The sequence below is a fragment of the Monodelphis domestica genome, chromosome 2 (assembly GCF_027887165.1).
Source record: "Monodelphis domestica isolate mMonDom1 chromosome 2, mMonDom1.pri, whole genome shotgun sequence".
Classification (NCBI taxonomy): Eukaryota; Metazoa; Chordata; class Mammalia; order Didelphimorphia; family Didelphidae; genus Monodelphis; species Monodelphis domestica.
Genome location: NC_077228.1, coordinates 323,411,088 through 323,433,437, shown reverse-complemented (window position 1 = coordinate 323,433,437; position 22,350 = coordinate 323,411,088). Strand labels below are relative to the sequence as shown.

At 36.2% G+C, this 22,350-nt stretch overlaps 1 protein-coding gene across 50 annotated transcripts in view; it reads right to left on the bottom strand.

The window, feature by feature from the left end:
• Positions 1–4,985: 4,985 nt before the first annotated feature.
• The window catches only part of RIMS1 (regulating synaptic membrane exocytosis 1), a 739,353-nt gene continuing 721,988 nt past the window's right edge, over positions 4,986–22,350 (bottom strand). For all 50 annotated transcript variants that reach the window (XM_056818463.1, XM_056818483.1, XM_056818457.1 and 47 more), the window contains 5 exons: positions 18,844–18,982; positions 13,839–13,951; positions 10,548–10,649; positions 10,049–10,188; positions 4,986–7,571 (listed from right to left, as the gene is read on the bottom strand). In XM_056818463.1, the coding sequence (XP_056674441.1) occupies positions 7,353–7,571; positions 10,049–10,188; positions 10,548–10,649; positions 13,839–13,951; positions 18,844–18,982 (713 nt within the window). In that variant the 3' untranslated portion in view covers positions 4,986–7,352. The remainder of the gene's footprint in view (positions 7,572–10,048; positions 10,189–10,547; positions 10,650–13,838; positions 13,952–18,843; positions 18,983–22,350) is intronic.

Genomic DNA, 22,350 nt, shown 5'->3' with positions numbered 1-22,350 from the left:
GACCTTCTCTGGAATTTAAAGACTTGCCTAGAGGAGTTTAAGAGACTTGCCTAGGGTTACACAGCTAAGATATGTCAGAGGTAAGCTTAAATCAGTCTTTCTAGTTCAGAGGTCAGTGTTTGTAGGTTGTAAAGAAACAGAATCTAGGAGAGACAGCTGATGTTTAGGTTGGCTCAGAGAGAGAAGAAGGCGTTTGATTAGTTTCCCTCTTCAGCTACGGCTGCTCTCACAGATTGACTTTTGTCCCTCTCTTCCTCTTCCACTACTAAAGCCAAAATATTTCCCTTCCTCTTTAAGTTGTTCCACTCACACTTAATTCAAATTTGGGAAAGGATAACCACTTTAATGTCAATTAATTCAATTAGGGTAATACAAAGGAATGGCTGGCAGGGAAGAGAATGGGAAAGGAAAATGGGGAAAAAGGGGATCCCTTTCTCTAAATAACCCCTTTTCCCTCCCTCCTTGAATTTGGGGGGACCTCAGGTTTTGGTAGCATGAGCATGCTGAGAGATAGTCAAGTTGACTGACCCTGGGTTTGGCCCCTTGGCCAAAGTTCAGACCCAGGGAAACAGGAGATGAGGTAAAGTCTGACGGAGACTCCAAATGTTTTTCTCAGGTTCCTCTTCAATAGTCTTTTCAATTGGGAAATGTTGGGGGGAAGGTTATATAGTCACTAAAAGGAAAAATGTGGGTAACCCTCAGGAGAAAGTCTTAATCAGCCCTCTCTCTTTAGCTTCTCAAAACTGAGACCAATTGCTCTTCAGAAGGAACCTTCTGGTCCTCAAGAATCCAGCTTCCTTGGGCCTCTCCTCTGATGAAAAGAAAAATTCAGCCTGGCACTTTTCTTATGTGCCAGCCTCTGTCACAAATTCTCCATTTCCTGTTGTCCATGTGGTGCCGCCCTGGCCCACACCAGTTACTTACCTTCTGTGTCTATTCTAATCTATCTATGCTACTAATTATTTCCACCTAACCTCCCCACCCCCCATAACAAATCTTATCCTAATCCGTCTATTTGCTAATCTAAGGTCTTATCTTATGCTAAATCTGAGTTGTGGGGAGGAGGGTTAGGATTATGTGCCAATAAAGTTTTTTACAATATAACATTTCTAAACACAAAAGTTATTCCTATTGCAATCAATATAAAATTTTAACCCTCAAGTAAAATTTATTTATTTGTTTATTTATTTGTTTGTTTGTTTATTTATTTTAAACCCTTACCTTCTGTCTTGGAATCAATACTATGTATTGGTTCCAAGGCAGAAGAGTGGGCTAGGCAATGGGGGTTAAGTGACTTGCCCAGGGTCACACAGCTGGGAAGTATCTGAGGCCAGATTTGAACCTAGGACCTCCCGTCTCTAGGCCTGGCTTTCAATCCACTGAGCTACGCAGCTGCCCCCCCCCCCCCCCAGTAAAATTTAACTATGCCGTATATAGTACTAATTCCAATGTAATAATTCATAACAATTAGATATATGTATATATGTATACATATTAACTTGTATCTAATGAAATCTGATTTATTCTGTCCCTATGTTACCTCTCTAGTTACAACATTCCCCTTTTCACCCTAAACTGCTCTATCCCTGTCTGTTAATGGTTAGTATGTTAACTCTTTCCTTTCTATCTATATTAGTGTATTAGTTAATTAGTATGTTACATATGTACATGTCTGGGTTTTGTACACATGTACACTGCCAGCCATTCCTTTGTATTACCCTAATTGAATTAATTGATATTAAAGTGGTTATCCTTTCCCAAACCTGAATCAAGTGTGAGTGGAACAGTTTAAAGAGGGAGGGAAACATTTAGGCTTTAGTAGTGGGGGAGGACAAAGGGAAAGAAAGACAAGAGCAAATCTGGGAGAGCAGCCATAGCTGAGGAGGGAAGGCTGAAGGGGGAAAATCTCCAAACCCCTTTTCCTCTCTCTGAGCCAATCATAAACATCAGCTGTCTCTCCTAGATCCTGTTTCTTTTACCATCTACACACCTTCTCCATTATAGTACCATGTTGTCTTTTTGAGGCATTTAAAGGATTTTTGTTTTGATTGATTGATTTATAGCCAGAAAACACATTGGGAATGGAGTTATGCTAGGTCTGCTTTGAGAGTTTCTTTACATTCCTTCACTTCCTTATTTGTGGATCTGAATAAGTCATCTTTGTTTCTTGATCCTTTAGGAGATTAGAGCTAGAGGTAGAAGAGATTTCACTGGTCACTTATTAAAACCTCTTCATTTTCCATATCACAGAATCATAGATTTAGTGCAGAAAGAGATAGTAGATATCATCTAGATTGACTCAGTTTTAGAGGGGAAACTGAGGCTCCATAGTGGTGAAGGGATTGTCCAGTGTCACAAAGCTGGAATATGAACCATGGACCTGTAGTTAGAGATTCAGTTGATTAAGTATCATCTCCAATATACTAATGCAAGTCTATGTCAAGCAAAATGTATATTAGATCCCATTTCTTCCAGGCTCAAGAGTAAAATTCATCATGAGAAACAATTTATAGTGGAGTGAGCAGGCTGTTATCTTCTGAATGATGAATATGATTTTCATGACTTGCTCAGAGAATTAGAACTGGAAGGAAGTTTAGAGGTCATAAAGCCCAACTTCCTTTCTACAGATGAGAACACTATTGCTATAAGGTTCTACAAACGTTTTGTTTCTGGTTTTCCTGAGTAAAAATTCTTTTGTTCTACTGGAGAAACTTAACAAAATTAGCTTTGGCAAAGGTTCCCTAAAAGGTTCTCCCACCTTCCCCAAAATGTATGTGATAAATTCATCAATTATTTTCTTTTTAAAAATGGATTCAATTGTGCTTTCAGTGAATTATCCAATTGCCCAGGGTTAGTGACTAGAAATAATTAGAAACAACAGAAAGGAAAAGACTTCATGCTATTATGGAAATAACGTTGTCCTTGGTATTAAGAAGACTTTGATCCCCTTTTTGCTTCTGTCCCATACTGGCCATGTGACTATGGCCAAATCACTTAACTTTTGGGCAACTTACTCTGATTCTAAAATGTAGAATTCTAAAAGAAACAATAACCCATATTCATTGATTTTGTCATTGGGCTCATCCAAACCTATTGAAATTTTAGATACAAGACAAAAAAACCAACAGATATTTACTAGATTTTTAGGGTTCAGAGATTTAAATGAAGGATAAAATTCTTCTTCTTTTTTTTTTAATTGTCTTAGTAGCTAGGTGGCTTGGTATATAGTCAGGAGTTTAAATTTTGTCTCAGAATTTCACCAGCTGTGTGATCCTGGGAAAGTAATTTAACCTTTTTTAGCTATAATTTCCTCATGTAAGTAATGGGGATAGTGAGAACAGCTTTCTTTAAAGGGTTGTTGTGAGTATCAAAACATATAGTATTTAGAGCATTTTGTAAACTTTGGCGACATGTATTGTTTGGGCATATCTGACTCTTCATGAGCCCATTCAAGGTTTCGTTGGCAAAGATAATAGAGTGGTTTTTTTATTTCTTTCTCTAGTTAATTTTATTGATGAGGAATCTAAGGCAAACAAATTTGAGTGTCTGAGGCCAAATTTGAACTCAAGAAGATGAGATTACCTGGCTTCAGGCTAGGCATTCTGTCCACGGCAACACAGTGAAGAAAGCTACATTATAGAAAATAAAATGTATATTTCAAGAAGAAGGCAGTATACTATAGCAGAAATGGTAATGAGTAGGGACTCTAAGAACCCAAGTTCAAATCTCACCTCCAATATTTATTCCTGTGTGACCTGGTGATGATTTTTGATGTTCCTCCCAGATCTGGACCTGTGATCCTCTGAGGGAAAGAAATGATTTGTTTCTTCATTGCATTTTGCTCATAAAATATTTCATTTATGCAAAAAGTGTAGTTTGAAGTTATTTTTTTTCCAAAAGGCAAAGGAAAAAAGAATGCTGCCATTTATCATGTTTATACACCCAGCATCTTTCACACAGAAGGTTCTTAAATATGTGTAGTTTTTGTTGTTCATAGGATCATGGATTTAGAATTAGAAGGGGCCGTAGAGACCTTATTTTTAAAATTGTTTATTTATTTAATTTATTAATTTAGAATATTTTCCCATGGTTACATGATTTGTGTTCTTTCCCTCCCCTCCTCCAAACGCCCTCCCATAGCCAATAAGCAATTCTACTGGATTTTACATGTGTCATTGATCAAGACCCATTTCCATATTATTGATATTTGCATTAGAGTGATTTTTTAGAGTCTATATCCTCAAACATATCCCTATCGACTCATGTGATCAAGCAGTTGTTCTTCCATGTTTCTACTCCCACAGTTCTTTCTCTGGATGCGATAGCATTTTTTCTCATGAGTCCTCAGAATTGTCCTGGATCATTGCATTGCTGCTAGTAGAGAAGTCCATTATATTCAATTATGCCACAGTGTACCCATCTCCTTAGAGACCTTATAATCCTATCTCTTCTGTTAGTCAGTCACCAAGTATTTAAGAAGGGTTTTCTATATGCCAGGCACCGTGCTCATGCCATGGATGAGGAAAATGAGGTAAAAAAGTTTGATTTGCCCAGGGTTAGGAGGTGACACTGTACTTAGTACTCTGACTTCAGAAAAGGTGTCCTTTCCATTGTGCCATGTGTAGTCAGTTGTACTCATCCTATATTACACTTTAAAAAATGATCATATGTTCATTTGTGTTTGTATATATGTTTATTCCCTAATATTCTGTTAGGGACAGTTTGGGAAATACTACCTACTTTTGATATGGCAGCATTCTCTATGCAAGATGGATTGCAAAATCTGTCATTGTTTCAGAAGGACAGGATGGAAAGAGAACCAGATGCTTTGAAGACAGCCCCCAGATTCAATATTCAACGTATTATATCCACAAGATTCAATATTATGACTTTTCATATAATGTGAATTGCTTTGGCAACTGGACAACTGGGTTGCCTCTTAAATTATTAGCATGCTCAAACAGCAGTAGAAAAACAACCTTCCATTTGATTTGTACTGAGATTTATTGTTTTGAATAATGCCACTTTTCAGAAGTGTATTCATGTGCTCACTTAGACAGGCTGACAAAGTGAAAACTTGTACGTGAGGCAATGTACCCTTTGGGCCATTCTTTAAGACATATTTAGTGCAGTGACAAGTCAAGTTAAACATCAGCAACAGAGAACAAAGCCCAGTCTCTCTCATTCCCATGATCCAACCTCTGCTCTCACCACAGAACCTTCAATGGCAATCTGGCAAAACATAGAACACAGATGGCTACCAACTGACGTGAAAAGTAAATTTTATTAAACATGTTTACATAACATGAGTTGGAAGTTCATTTAAAAGCACAGGGGAGTGTTAAGACAAGTGGTCAAAATAGAAAGATACTACCCAATTGTACTTAGTCAATTGTTGGCCACTAAGACAGAACGGACTCTAGTAATAGTGCACCAATGCTTCAGCTCTTTTTTGCTCAGCAGGTCGAGCAGTCATCAATCTGTGCCCGATGGAATGGTGGGCAGATAAGTCTGGCATGGTAAATAATAATTAATTCACTCAGTGCAGGCAGTATGTCTAATGGATTAAAACCTAGTGTGTACACAATTTCTACATGTGTTACAGCCCCACAGTAGGAATCTACACCAAAATAATTTATAAAGAAGTTTTGGTCCGAACTACATCACGTTTTCCATAGGGTAAAAAATAAAGTCCATCTATAGACATTTTGCACCGGACTCACTGACTGAGTCTGGCTAAAACCTGCCAAATGTCTATAACAAAAATGGATGGCTTAGATTTCTTGGTTATTTCAGTAATAGTGATTTAACGAGCAAACTGTACAAGTACATGCAACATACAAGCTGGCCTACTTGGAGCTAACATACATTATTAAATTACCTTTTGTGTTTCTTTACTTTTTAATTTTTTTTTTTTACAAAACGTGCATGCAGCTTTGAACAGTTCCAAGTCATGCTGCTCTATCTGTGTGATCACAAAATTGAATGGCCCATAAAAGGAAGGAAAAACCTATCAATGCACCTGCACGGTCTGCAGTTGGTAGCACATCACAAGGGAACGTCAAGGCCAAGAAAAACTCAAAGAAGAAAATGCAAATTGAAATTGGACTTTGTTTTCCTCAAAAAAGTAAGATACTTTGTGTTAAAAAATCAAGCTTTGTGCTTGCATCAATCTCAAAGAAATGTAAACTAAAATTGGATAAAAACATTAGTTAAGTGCAGAATATTTCAACTGGAATTCCCAGTGGAATATTGAAACAGCCCATACCATGCTCTATCCAGGGCACACGAGTGTGTCTGAGGGGACACACAGCAGAGAAACCTGGGAATAGCTGAAAGTGTCATATGCTTAATTCCATTTCAGGTCAACATTGTGGGACAATGTCAAAAGTATAATTCATAGACATGAATGTGATCATTCTCTCTTGGACATTAGGAAGAGAACAGTATTAACAAGGATTGGTTCCAATGTCAGAAACTAAGATTAAGCTGTTGCAGTCCCCAGCCTTGGTTGCAGATAGGTTTCTTCAAAAGTCTTTCATGCAAAACATAGACTTTTATTTTTAGGTTTTGTCCAGAATGCAAAAAGAACAGTGGTGCTGCGATTATCATGTGGGGAGAGAAACATTCTGGCCTCTTGGTTTGCTTTGGGTTTCTACATAGAAGACTCAGAAGAGCTGATACTGGGGGGTGAGGAGGGGATGGGAAATGAGACCCTTGATTGGTAGGTATCACCTTGCCCAGAGATTGAACACTTGGCGGGGGGGGGGGGCATGCTTACAGAGAAGTTCTGCAGCCCTTTATTGGTGATCTGGGAAAAAAAAAAGATAAAGGGTCTCAGCACAGTGAGGACTGTCATAACATGGGTGGAGAGAGGGTCACACAGCCAAAAACTAGTGGAAGTAACAAGTACAGAAAACACTGCTCAAACACCAGGGGAAATAACACTGCTTGTCATCTGGATAAGAACGTGTAAAACACAAGATTTTCCATAGAGTGAGGGCTTCCAGTTTGCTCAATTGTGTGTATTTGTGTGTGTGTGTGTGTGTGTGTGTGTGTGTGAATTTTAAATTCCCCCCTATTTTTTTTTTTTGCTAACAGTTAGAAGCATCAGTGATTCTCACTAGCAAATTGACTTTTTTAAAATTGTAATTTGATAGATGCCCTTGATCTGTCATTTGAAGCCAGGTTTAAACAAACAATTCAGACATATTTTTGGATAACTATTATAGGTAAAACAGAAGTTGATTGTCTGTCTCCAACAACGTTTTTGATCATGTAATATCTAGTTCGAGTTATTATCCAGAATTGGTAACCTTTTACTTAACTAGGATCCAATCTCTACCAGTTCACTATGATCGAATGCAAGGAGGACCAGTTGAACTTTCCAGAGATGACTGGGAAGCCCGGCGAGTCAAGGGTGCCAGCGTTGGGTCCACCAGTGATGATGGCGGGAACAATTTATACCATCCTATTACCATGCTGGACAGATCAAGATCCTCCAGAAGAATTTGAGCCACACCCATGAAACATTTATGATCCATTCGCCCATAGTCCCCCCAGACGATCACCTGAAGAGAGAATCACACATAAAACAGAATAAATTTAATGCAAAATGCCACTTCATTTCATGCTTTTTAGTGGAAAAGTGAGTTGAAGGAGAACTAGTGTGGATAGCAGAGAAAAGACCATCAAAGACAAAAAAATGGTATACAAGGGAGTTTCTAGAAATTCTAATATTATAAATTGTCATTTTCCTATTTATTTAGATTTACTAAAGCTAATTAAAAAGGGATATTTGTATTTCCTTAGCTCTTTCTATATATACATTTTCACATACACACATATTCATATAAAAATATTTTTTAAACCCTTACCTTCCATATTAGAATCTGTACTAAGTATTGGATCCAAGGCAGAAGGCCTAGGCAGTTGGGGTTAAGTGACTTGCCTAGGATCACACAACTAGAAAGTGTCTGAGGCCAAATTTGAACTCAGGATCTCCTATCTCTCTTTCCAATGAGTCACCTAGCTGACAGTATTTTTTTCTAAGGGGAAAAAAAAAACCAAGCTGGGAATATGTTTATAAACTGACAAAAACTTTTGGATGAATCTGAATAAATTTCAATTGCTTGAATGATAATAATAGCTAATGTTTATATAGCCATAAGGTTTGTCATATATATTTATATTTATTATATATTTATATCATATACATATATATTTAATTTCATTTGTTCCTCCCAGCACCCCCAGGATACAAGTGCTATTACTATCCTTCTTTTATAGACAAGGAGTTGTTCAGCATCATATCTTTAATTAGATATTTGAAACAGGTTTCAAATTCATGAATCTTCCTGACTCTAACCCAATGCTCTATTTACTGCACCATCTATCTGCCGCATGTAGTTGGATGATAGGAATAATCAGCTACTTATATTGAATAAATATTCATATTTATATGGTACCTTATGTTTTTTAATGCACTTTACAAATATTATTTCATTTTATCTTCACAATAGCACCTCGGTATTGGTATTATTACTGTCCCCATTTTAAAAATGAAGGGAATAAGGTAGTATGAGGTTAACTCATTTTTCCCAGCTTGTGTCTGGATTTGAACTCAGACTTTTCTGACTACTGGAAGCTCTATATACTGTGCCATCACAATAATTGACTAATTAATTGATTAACTAATTAATATGAAGATATTAGTGAGCTGGTTACTCATTTTCCTACACGAATGGAATAGAATACCACTAGATTTTATCAGATAGGAGAATGACATACAGATTGACCTGTATGATGGAAACATCACTTTGCCATAGGCAACAAGTTATATAAGGACCTGAACAAAAGTGTTGCATAGTAGGGGACCCATTTGATAGATGTTGTTTTAGAGGTAGAAACTTTGGCAACTGGATATGAAGGTTGAGGAAGTGGGGATGACTCTTAGGTTGTGAACTTAGGTGACTGGAAGAGTGGTAGAGTAGTTTACAAAAAAAAAACAAAAGAAAGGAGGGATTTCAAGAAGTGTGAGTTTGGAGAAAACAAAAGAAGTTTCATTTTGGACTTAATGAGTTTGAGCTGCCTATGACACATTCAGTTTGAAATATTCCAATAGACAGTTGATTGGAATAGATCTAGAGCTGGAAGGGATCTCAGAGGTCATTGAATTCGACCATTTCATTTTACAGATGAGAAAACTGAGTCCCAGTAGGGGGATCTGTCTAATATTATGTGGGTGACAGATATCAGAAGCAACAACATAGCCATTCCCCATTGCTCTTTCCCATATAGTTCTGTGGTGGAAATTCTTATTTAGTTTGTTGTCTATCAAGCTGGCAAAACCTCACATATTGGCTTGGTAATGAACTCCATGTTTGTTGTCAGTGGAGTATTCTAGCTCAAATTGGAGAAACTCCACACTAGGTTGGCTCCAGGATGACAGATGATTTGACTGCATCAGCTCTCTAAGACCATCTTTTAAGTTAAATAGGTCTGCAATCTATGTTAAGATGAGGCATCAACATACAGATGAAATTACAGATAATTAAAAGGCATCCAGGTAGTCTACTGGCATAACCAAATGATGTTGTCACTATTCTTATTCAAGTCATTCTAAATATTACAAGCCAATAATTTCCTTTTGATTCTTTACCAGAGTATCTGGCATAAGGTAGGCACTTAATAAATGTTCTATCTTTTTCATTATCATCATTTATCTAGTACTTTTCCTCTTTCTTTTATATTTCTGTCTTATAGACCCTTGGTTCATTTTTGGTGAATTAAATTTAGTTTCTGGACATTTCAAGTTCATATCCAATTACATATTTAAGCAGTTTTATGTCCTTAGAATACACATATGTTATCTATTTATTTACCTGTTTATTGATCTATCACTTCTTTGATATGATAGAATACCATATATCATATAGAATACTGCTACTTCTGGGAAATAGTAAACAAAAAGAGGAATGAAGAAATGCTCATTTTTAGCCCTTGTTTTACTTCTGAGTGTAGTTAAAAAAATCAAATGAGTACTGACCTGAAGAACTTTACCCTGTGGACTTTCATCAAAAACAAGGGACTGTTGATACAAAGGATCCAGGGTTTTTCGGGCAATTCTTGTTTTCTTCTTTGCTATGCAGGCTCCATTTTCCAAAAGGTACACTTTGACATATGGAGCTATAGGAGAATAGATTGCTATGTGAGTGAATTGAATAACATGATTGTTTAGTGAACAAATATTTATTGAGATTACCATGCATTGTTTTACTATTTTTAAAAAGCTACATAACAATGGAATTTCATATTTTTTAACAGATTAAATAGAAAAGAAAGCTTTGTGGGGCAGAATCCTTTTTTATATGTGTGTGCAACACTGATTGCATTCATGGAATTCAGCCTTGTCCTAAACCAGAAAGTTATAAATGGGGAACTTCTTCTTCCAGGTGGAATATGAATTGATATTTAAATTTAACAAATTTCATCCTTTATTGCACATTGATACTCTCTTCTCTCAATGAATTAAGACTTTTCCTCACCCGGTGTAGATTTGGAACCAGGTTTTTGAGTGAGGCTTCTTGCTCTGATGACTTCTACTTCTAACTGACCCTTTTTATCTTCCATTCCAATCTGTATATCACCTGAAAAAAGAAAGAGATAGAAATCCCATGGTTATTGCCTCTTTTCTTTTATTCTTTTAAAAACTCTTCTATCTACTCCATATTGAAATGTCTCATGATATTATGATTAAAATTCTCTGGATACCATATCTTAATTTCTAATTATTTATTTGTAATAAAAAGGGTCCAGAGAAAGAAAAAACACCAGCCACATGTGGTTGACTGCTCTCTTTAGTGCCTCTTCCTGCTAGCTGGAGAGCCCCAAACCTCCTCAGTCTGGGATTCCATTGAAAAAAAAAAGTCCTGTTTCCTTTCCTTACTCCAATTTATGCTCTTCCTGATGGTCTTCTCCCAAGTCTCTTTGACAAGAGGATTCAGATCTTACTCAGGACATGAGGAGGCTCTTCCAGACACTGGGAGTAGTCATTTAGAATGACTCACACAGCCTGCAAGTCTACTTTCCTCTGCCTGTCTTTGCCTAGCTTACTTAGTTGCTTAACTATCCAAGAGACTTGTTTACAGATAAATGAAGATGTTGTCTCCATTCTCATTTGCAAAGGGTCAGGGACAGGAGTGGGACAAGCATATAAGCTTCTTCCCCTTTAAAATCTAAATATTGTCTTTGGGTGTGAAAAAGTGGTACAGATTAATATTAAATTTCCACAATGATGCTATTTTAAAATGTATCCTCTCTTTAATTTGTCCAAGGTTGATATCTCCATCATATAAAGATGATGACATATAGCTTATGAGTGGAATGAAATTCTGCAAACTTTCCATTGAGTTATCAAAAGTTCAATAGGTATAAAACCAAATGGAGATCTGGCAATGTGAGGGAGAGAAGGAGTTGGCTAACTAGCTGCAGAATTTTCTTCTAGACAGTTTGGCATGTCCTACCCTGATTATTAATGCTGAAGCTTGCTAAGAGATCTTCAATTGGGACCTTTAATTCCTTTTTATTTTGCTTGTTATTCTATTTTGAGCTTTGTTTTATTCACTGGGCTGGATGTTTCTTTTTTAATAGACTCAATGAACTAAAAGATCTAAATGGTGACAAATGTTATTATATATAATAATATAGACAGTATGATGAAGAATCAGCATACAGTAAGGGGAGAATAATAAATCTTAAAAACTGGAAAGGACGTCAGTAACCATCTTATCCAACTCATTCATGAAAAATATTCCTTCTTTTCACAAACCAAACAAGTGGTCCTTTTCCTATATTGGATAAATGGTCCTCTAGTTTATGTGGAAAACCTTCAGTGCAGGTTATCCCATTCCAATTACTAGGAAGCTCATATTAAGCTTAAATTAACCTCTTTGCAACCTCTATGCAATACATTACTCATTTGTTCTGCTCAATGGAGACAAATAGAACAAATCTCTCTCCTAGCTGACGGGTATTCAAATACTTGAAGGCAACTTGTCAACTACTTCTCTTTCCTCCTAAGTCTTCTCTTCTCCAGGCTTAACATCCTTACTTTCTTCCCTGGGTCTTCAAATATTATGAACTTGAAGTCCTTCATCTTACTAGGTGCCTTCTTAGAAGTTCTTCAGCTTCTTAACATTCTTCCTAAAATGTGGTTCCCAGAATTGAACAATATCACCTGAGCTCTTACCAGGGCAAAATACAGGGAGTCTATAACCCCCCCCTTTTTTTTCTGAAGCTATATCTTTCATAAGGTAGCCCAAGATTATATTAATTTTCATGATTCCCCCACTTCATATTATTGACTCAGTTGAGGTTAGATCTCAGATCTTTCTCAGATGAATAGCTGTCTAATCATGCCTACTTCATTTTGTACTTGAAATGCTAAAATTTTTAATCCAAATGTAGGACTTTACAATTTTCCTCATCTGATATGACATTTCAAGATCTTTTTTGAAATTTTCACTACATTCTCCAGTGGATTACCAATACTTCCTAACTTTGGAATACTCAAAAATTACATAAGCATTCTGTTTGTGTCTTCATTTGAATCATTGATAAAAATGTTAAAAAATACAGGGACAAATATTCAATTTTAGCAAGTTGCTTGCCAGAGTGTTCATGCATAATATGCTAAAACTATCATGATCTTTCTGAATATTGAATTGATCCTATGTGGATACAAAGCAACAAAGGGAAAGACTTGAGAAATAGCCTCATATAGGCAGTGGTAAGGTTCTAATAAAGACTCCTGACTCCTTTTCTTTCTTTCCTCTGTGAGTAAATTTAAAAAGTGTAAAGATGTGATTATTCTACTAACCTTCCTTGGTGGAGTTTGACACAAATGGTGTCTCATTGTAGGTTGAACCATTGTTTTGCCTTCCCAACACAATATACCTTTTTTTTTTAAACCCTTACCTTCAGTCTTAGAGTCAATACTGCATATTTGCTCCAAGGCAGAAGAGTGGTAAGGGCTGGGCAATGGGGGTTAAGTGGCTTGCCCAGGGTCACACAGCTAGGAAGTGTCTGAGATCAGATTTGAACCTAGGACCTCCCGAATCTAGGCCTGACTCTCAATCCACTGAGCCACCTAGCTGCCCCCCACAATATACCTTTAAAAGAAATCCCTTATCTTCTATCTTAGAATCAATACTAAGCACCAGTTCTAAAACAGACTATCAGTAAGGGATAGGCAATTGGGATTAAGTGACTTGCCCAGGGTCAGTCAGCTAGAAAATGTATAAAGTCACATTTGATACCAGATTCTCTTGACTCCAGGCTTGATGCTCTATGCCCTGAAGTATCTATCTGCCTTTTTGTCCTAGCATCCAGAGAAGAATGACTAGCACCATCAATGACTTGCTGGGCCTATACATAAGTGATTAATAGAGATTCGATCATGATCTAAAATGAATGTGAATCATGATCAGGCTATATAGTCACATGTATGAAAGAGTAAATTATAGTTTTAGGACATATTAGCAACTTTTTATTGCCTAATTTCCAAAAATGGAGCACAGAATCTAGGCAGGAAGTTAGAGAAAGCCCTGACCTCTATAATCAAATAATTTTCTTGATGAGGACTTTGCTCCAAGAGAAAATACAATTTCTAGATCTAATTATTCCAAGAAGTACTAGAAAGGAGAGAGGCTAATAGAATATGAATAAACCATGGTCATTACACTTAATCCACACCCTCATTGAAGGTATTTCCCTTTGATGATTTTTATTAAAGTAAACACACTAGAAATTGTAGTGATCTCAGGGATTAGTCTTACCCATAGCAGGAGTTGCTAGTGTTTGGCGTCCAACAAGCTGTGCTGGTCCTAGTCCATCAAGGAAATCACTGAATTGACTGTCAGCCCCCAATCGGACTCCAGGAAATATCAGGCTACAAGGACAATGAAAAAAAAATAAATACAAACAAGAGACAGCTGGGTATCTCAGTAGATTGAGAGAGGATAGAGGAGGAGTTCTTAACCTGAGGTCTGTGAACTTGTTTTAAAAATATTTTGTTAACTGCATATGTATTTTATTTTGTGCCTTTAAAAACATTATTCTAAGGAGTCTATGGGCTTCACCAGACCACCAAAAGTTCTGAAAATATAAAAGAGGTTAAAAATTCCTACTAAGAGGTGGCTAGGTAGCACAGTGGATAGAGCACCAGGCTGCAGTCAAGAGGACTTCAATTCAAATCTAGCCTCAGACACTTAAGACATTGGGCTAGTCATTTAACCCCAATTGCCTAGCCCTTACTACTCTTCTGTTTTAGAATTGATACTAAGACAAAAGATGAGGGTTGAAAAAAAGGAAAAGAAAAATGTTTGAGATTTTAAAAGGAAGATTGGATGTACATTTTCTGGGAATGCTGTGGAAAGAGTCTCAGGTAGGCTTAGGATGGAAGGAATTCCTATTCATCTCTAGGAGTCTGTGATTTTTGTCATGCTATTAGACAAACATAATAGGTATAATAGTTTATGAGAATGAAAAACCCTCCCAATTTTGAAATATAAATATGAATTTTACATCTGAAAGCTAACCCTGATAGTCACATTGCCATATTGTAAATTGATTCTGTTCATGGCAACTTATCCCATCATTTGGAAATCTATTAAAAAAATTGAGAGATGGGACTCTATTCATATAGATACAGTTACTATATTTCATATATTAAATGTTTTGGTTGTTAGAATATGTGGTTACTAAAACTGACTTTTAAACATCAAACATAAGTATTCTCATTTTATATTCGTTAATATCTATGAAAATATACATTAAATAATATTGAAGTGCTTAAAAATAGATTTGGGAAATAGAAGTCCCTCTATAAGTCCAGGTCAGAGTCTATACTGTAAGTAGTCTTAGAAAGTCATCTGGGTCACTAAGGGATCCTGCGATTTACCAGGTCATACAGTCTGTTTAAGTGAAAGGCAAGACTTAAACAAAGGTCTTCCTGATTTCAAGGTTAGATCTCTTTCAATCAATCAATCAATCATTCAACTAATCAATCAGTAAGTATTTATTCAATGTCTGCTATGCATCAGGCATTTCTGCCAAGCACTGATGGCATTAAATTGGGGGCTCCTAGAGGGCAGGGATCTATCTTTTCCCTTTTTGTATCCTTGGTGCTTTGCCCAGTGCTAAGCAGGTATTTAAATGTTTTGAATTGAATTGAATTGATGATTATTTGCCAGGTTCTCTAGGCCAGAGGTCCGCAAACTTTTTCCACAGGGGGCCAGTTCACTATCCCTCAGACTGTTCGAGGCTCAGACTATTAAAAAACAAACAAACTATGAACAAATCTGTATACCGCTGTCTGGGATAGTGGAGGCTGCAGTGCTGGCTGTGATGATCCTGTCAAACCTTGCACAGGTGCATCATTACCACCACTATACCAGGCAGCAGTATACACAGTGAGGAATCCCCTCCCCCAGATCGCCTCTCACCATGCTGATGTCTTCCATTGGGCAGCCACATAATCCTTTGTGCGGCGCCTCATTCTCATTCGGTTACTCTCAGAACAAGACACCATGCAAAGCATTATGTCCCCAGAAGTAGTACTGTACATGAGCTATACCATGCTTTTCATACAGTGCTCCTCTCACTGACCACCAATGAAAGAGGTGCCCCTTCTGGAAGTGTGGTGGAGGCTGGATAAATGGCCTCTGTGGGCCACATGTGGCCCATGGGCTGTAGTTTGGGGACGCCTGCTCTAGACTGTATGTCATATTGCCTTTCAATACTGAGACATAAATTATTTTTTAAGAATCAGTGTAAGGTTATCATTTGTGTCATTAGTTTATTTATTTTATGAATTCCAGATTTGACACAATAACTAGTTGATTATGGGCATATTACATAAGCTTTTGGAGGTTTACTTTCTCCATATTACAGATGGGAATAATAAGACGGCATCTAGGGACATTAAGGTGGCTCTGTGGATAGAGAGGGAGTCCTGAAGATGGGAGGTCCTGGGTTCAAATTTAGCCTCAAACATTTCCTAGCTGTGTGATCTTGGACAAGTCACTTAACCTCAATTGCCTAGCCCTTACTACTTTTCTTCCTTGGAACTGATACTTAGTATTGATACTGAGACAGAAGGTAAGGTTTTTTTTTTTTTTAAAGATACCATGTATTTTTTTTTGAGAAGTGCTTTTGAGCTTTAGTAATACTAAAATGCTATAGAAATATGAGTTAGCATTGCTGTCCCAGATAAAAATAAGAATACTTATTTTAAGGAATTATTTTAATGAAAGATTTGAACTCAGAAAATGCCTGTTTCTTCAGAGAACACTAAAGGTAGATAACTCATATTTATCACATTATTAAAAATATTTTTCTTCCTCTTATTTGATAAACATCATTTATAAATGGATGTTTAAATATATTCAGTAATAATTACTTCTCTGAAGCCATTAATTTGTTACCAAAGCTATGAATGCTAATACATTAGCAATTAAAATTAGTCATAACATGAAACTAATTCCCATACCACCAAATGGGTAAGAACAATAACTTTGGGTTAATCTTATGGTTCTCAGGAAAAAGTCTGATGTCAAAATAGGCATCATGTCCTAAGAACAAGCAGGTTTAGAATTGTGGGATAAATGGATGGATAGATGTGGATACTGGGAAGGAGGAAGGACCACATAAGTTGGCTTTTGTTTTCCCCTCCTGAGGAACTCCACAACACCAGCTTAGTAGAAGAGAAATATGAAATTTGGAGAAATCTGTTCCTTGAAAATAGGGTCAACTATATTCCTTGTCTTGCTTGTTTTGCTTACTACCTATTTGACCTTGGCCTAATAAATTAAATTCCCTGGATGTCAGTTTCCTCATCTGTAACATGATGGGGTTGGATTAAATAGATGTATTCTAATATACTTTTTAGCTTTACTTGTAGGATCTTTGATCTAATAAGTGTATTAGAGGATGTTTAACCACTACCAAATCACATTTAGTAAAGGCATTGTTTTTAATCTTTCTATGTATTAGATATATAGTTAGAATGGAAAGTAATTTATATTCTTTCAGCATTTGATTCTTTGGAAAACATTTGTACCCCAAATATTGTTCTCATCATCAAATACAAGAGTTAATGCTGTAGACTAAAAAAAAAATTTCACATACACTCATAGCCCTCTGATCTTAATAATGACTCCAGTGTATCATCCTGGCTCCCTATATCCCTGAGAATGACAAAAAAATCATACCAGAGAATGACACTTCCCTATCAAAATAAAATTCTAGTTCTTTTTCTTTCTTATAGTATGGCAACTTCCTGTAGTCTTGGCTATGAATGGATAAGTGAAATATTACTGCATTCTGTCCTACAGACTTGTGGGATTAGAAATTATTTGAATTGGACCCTAATACAAGGGCCTGTTAAGAAATTTATTAAACCCAAATAAGGGCTGATTTTGATTTTTTTTTTCCTTTCTCCCAAAAGTTTAACTTTCTTCCATTTTTTTCTCTCTTCTTTATGTTTTTGTTTTTTGTTTTTTCCTTCTTTTGATAATTAACACATACACCCCCATAACTCAACCATGCATCCTGAGCTGAACTGGATTTTCTTAACACCTTCTTCGGGGGGGAGGGGTGGACTGTATTTTAATAAAAATCAAAGATTTTGAAATTTTGTTCGAGAAAAAGATCTTCAAGGAAAGAAGCTTGATAACTCCTAAATCCAGAGAATGAACTGTTGCAGAAAGATATCAGAAAACCTACACTACATCAAGAAGATCCAGAATGAACTTTGGGTGTGGTTGATGGAACTGAAGTTGTTTGAACTTTTATTTGAATGTTACTCTTATACCAAAAGGGGACTGCCCCCAAATTGGTTTTTGTCAACGTGTCCAGCAAACTTTGGTTTTGTTGCCTGTCTTTCTTCAATTTTCTTCTTCTTCTATCTAACTATTGTAATTTCTTCTTAGAAGGTGAAATTATGTATGTACCCGCAGTTAGAAAATTTGGAGGTGTAGGATGAATATGTTTAGTGATCATTTGGGGAGACTAGTCTCCCAATCATCATCAGGGGGGATAGTGAACTTTAGATTACTCCATCCTACTTAGTCTAACAAAAACAGGAATGTCTACAACCATACTTAAGGATTAAGTATTTAGGAGGATGGCCTATGACAGACATGTGCTAGCAAATGACAAATCAGAAACAACTGACAGACCCCTGGGCTGTCCTAAGTCAAGCTTAAGCTACCATTGGTACATGTGAGACACAGGAAAGTGATGTAAAACCATTTATATATTTCACGTCACTTCATCTCTCTGGTCTCTTTCCGCAGAGAGGTGGCTCTGGTGGCAGCTTGCTGAGTATTTTGGCATCTTGGTGTGGCAGCAGCTATTGTCTGGGTTTGGTGGTGAGTTTTCCTTGATATTATACTGGGAGAAGCTTAATAGCCTAGTTCAGGTGAGGCATCTTCACTGATCTCTCTCGGGGTTTAGGCTGATTCTTTTCTCCTTTACCTTCCAAACACTATCCTCTTAGGCAAGACTCTAATCTTCATCAAAGACCTCATGGAAGAGGTCTTTGAACTTCTCCTGGCAAAGGCCAGGCAGGAGAAATCCTATACCACCCCCCTCTGTCTCTCTCCTTAATTCCTTCCCTCTATATTAATTAAAATCACCATAAATTTCCAAACTGACTTGGGTATTTTATTTGGGATATTCTCTGGTGACCAAATCAATTTAGATTAAGTCACAACCCTAAAATTACCCTTACAAGTGGTCAGCACTGAAATGAATGAAGAGTCTTCTTAAGCTACTTACTTCCCTTCCGAGCTATAACTATTAATGCTGCCATCAGTAGATTCTCGACTTGGCTGCCGTACCATCTTCCTCATTTCGGCTGCCATTCCAGTTTCTGTGCTTCTCTGTATGGTGCTCTTCAATTTCTTGTGGCCAGATTCTATGAAAGACAAAAGAGAGAGAGAAAGAGAGAGAGAGAGAGAGAGAGAGAGAGAGAGAGAGAGAGAGAGAGAGAGAGAGAGAGAGAGAGAGAGAGAGAGAGAGAGAGAGAGAAACAGAGAGACAGACAGAGAGAGAGAGAAACAGAGAGAGAGACAGACAGAGAGACAAAGACTGTGAGTTTCATCTGAAACTAGTTGTTCTCTTGAATATTTACTTTGAAAAATATAAAAGTTAATTCAATGCATCACTAAAGGGTAGTCAAAAGGTAATTAATTATGTGCCCAGGAAACAACCTCTTTGGCAAAGCTCTTAGATGAACTCTAAACTCCCTCCAGTCTAAGAAGGGTAGCTTATAATTGTTATGGGCCAAGAATTCTGTCAAAAACTTCAATGAGCTTTCATTAATGAACCTGCTTAATTATTGATGATAATAATAATTCCAATGGAAAAATGAATTTGGCATGCAATCATAATGTGAAAAAAGTTAGATACTTCATGATAACAATATATGGTATTTTGGTAGCAATTTAAAGTTTGTGAAGCAATTGCATATGTTATTTCATCTCACCTCGCAACAACTTTATGAGAAAGATATTTTCTTTTTATTACTATTTATATTTACATTTATATAATTATAATGTATTATAATATTATATTTATATTTAGTTAATATATATTAATATATAAAAATAGAATAATATATTGATTATTATTCCAGTTTTGCTAATGAGGAAACAGAGGCTTAGATAAATGAAATATTTTCCCCAAGGTCACAGAGCGAATAAGTACTAGAAAGATAATTTGGAGATACTTTTTTCTGATTTCATATCTATCACTCCACTCAATATACCACATTGCATTCCAAACAAGCTAGTACTGAACATGCCACTTCCTTAATAGCAAGGTGAGAATAGGGTTCAATTATGATTCAAAATCTTTGAACAGGAATAAGCCCCTTAAAGAAAGAGGCCTCCAAAGGTAAAAAAAAAAAGTCTTCCCCCTTTTTGTCCCATTTCTCCAAATAGTCATAAATCATTTTGAAGAACCATGGATTATTGATACACTGGCTGTAGTTTATCACCTTAGCCATGCAAGTCCAAAACAACCTTCTCATGACTTTTTGAATTCTAATAAAAATACTGATCTTTCATGGTAGTTAAGTGGCAATTCTGGATCCAAGATATTATTTCCAAATGAAACAGATTTCACCATGAAATGAACAAAGCAAAAAGACATGTTAACAACAAACTATGATAAATTTTTAAATCTTCTTTATGCTTTCTTGTCTTTTTTTATTTTCTTTCAGTAAAGAGAATAGAACACAATAGAACAATAGAACACAAAATAAATAAAAATGCTCTGTATGGGCTAATGGCTCAATCCTTACAACACCCCTGTGAAGTAGGTGTCCTACAGCAATACATATAACAAAATTTGTGTTTATATCTTAGGCAAAATGTATCAAAGGCAGCATTTTTCTTATTTGAAACATGAAATAGTAAAACTTGTTATAGTTTATGAATTACTGATTCAAAGATAAAGTTAAATGACAGGGAAGTTCAAGGCAGAACTATGTTTTGATGCAACACATTATCCTTTCATCGTCCTTTATAGGGCTTTGCTTCTGGCCTTCACCTGGCTTTTCCTTGGATTGATATGTTTTTTGAAAGTAGGATGTTAAGAACATTACAAAGGAAAGAGGGAAGGAAGGAGGGAAGAAAGAAGGAAGAAGGAAAGGGAGACAGGGAGAAAAGGAAGAAGGAAAAAAGAAGGAAGAAAGGAACATTTATTAAGAATCTACCATGTGTTTTATTAATATCATCTCATTTGATCCTCACAGCAACCCTGTGAGATAGGTGCTACTATCATCTTTTATGTTCCTCATAACAACCAGTACCCAGTAAATATGCTAGAAATATCTGGAAAAAATCTGTGGAAACAATTTGCAAAGTGAATAATATCAGCAGGTTTTAAAATTTGGATTTTGCAAGCATAACACATCTTTAAATCATATTAAATGGAAATCAGAATAGAAAAAAAAATACAACAGAAGTTGATATTTTCAAACAATGATCCCTTATATATGTAGCACTTCTGGTTTACAAAACACTTTTGTGTGACTCTCAGCTGAGCCTGATAACAATTCTGTGACACAGAGACTAGAGATATTATTATTCCAACTTTGTAGATGAGGAAATTGAGTCTCAGAATGATTAAGTGATTTGTCCAAAGTCAAATAGCTGGTTATTAGAGATAAGGCTTGAATTTAGGTGTTTTTCTCCATTAAAAATTACAGTGATTTTTTAACATTATTTAAAACATTGAGTTCCAAATTCTTTCCCTCTTACCCACTATGAAGGCAAGCAATATAATATTTTTATACATATGAAACTCTGCAAATAATATTTCCATGTTAGCAGTGTTTGAAAAATAAGAAAAGAAAGTGAATAAAGTATGCTTCAATGTTTATCAGTTCTCCTTCTGGAGGTGGATAGATTTTTTCATCATTAGTGCTTTAGAATTTTTTTGAATCATTGTCTTGATCAGAATAGCTAAGTCTTTCACAGTGGGTCACTATTATAATATTGCAGTTACTATGTACACTCTCCTAGTGTTGTTCACTTTGTTCCAGTTCATATAAGTCTTCCCAGGTTTTTCTGAAACTATCCTGCACATCATTTCTTATAGAACAATAGTATTCTATCACAATCATATACCATAACTCATTCAACCATTCTCCAATTGATGAATATCCCCTCAATTTCCAATTCTCTTCCCAAAGAGTTGGCGTAATTATTTTTGTACCTATATGTCCTGTTCAGTTTTCTTTGTTCTCTCCAGGATACAGATGTACTAGTGGTATTTCTGGGTCAAAGGGACAGTTTGATTACCCTTTGGATATAGTTTTGGACTGTTCTCCAGAATGGTTGGACCAATTCACAGTTCCATTAGTTCATTAATATATATAATTTCCCACATTCTCTCCAGTATTCATCATTTTCCTCTTCTTTAATGTTAGCCAGTATAACAGGTGTGAGTACCTCAGATTTGTTTTAATTTGCATTTCTCTAATCAATAATGATTTAGAGTATTTTTTCATGTTAGTACTGGCAATTTTGACTTTTTCTTCTGAAGATGAATTTAGGTCTTCTGACTCTAAATCCACTGTTCATTGCATTGAAATAGGGTTGACTTTTGAAAACTCAAAAAAAGGGAGGGGGCCTCTTATGAAGTACTTTAGGTAGAATCAGCTCAATCCAAATCTATCATAGGGCTTTGTCTTGCATTAAAATATTGTTTACATTAAAATACAATGCTAGTGCTGCAAGGATCCTTATAGGTCATCTGGTCTAATCTCTTCATACT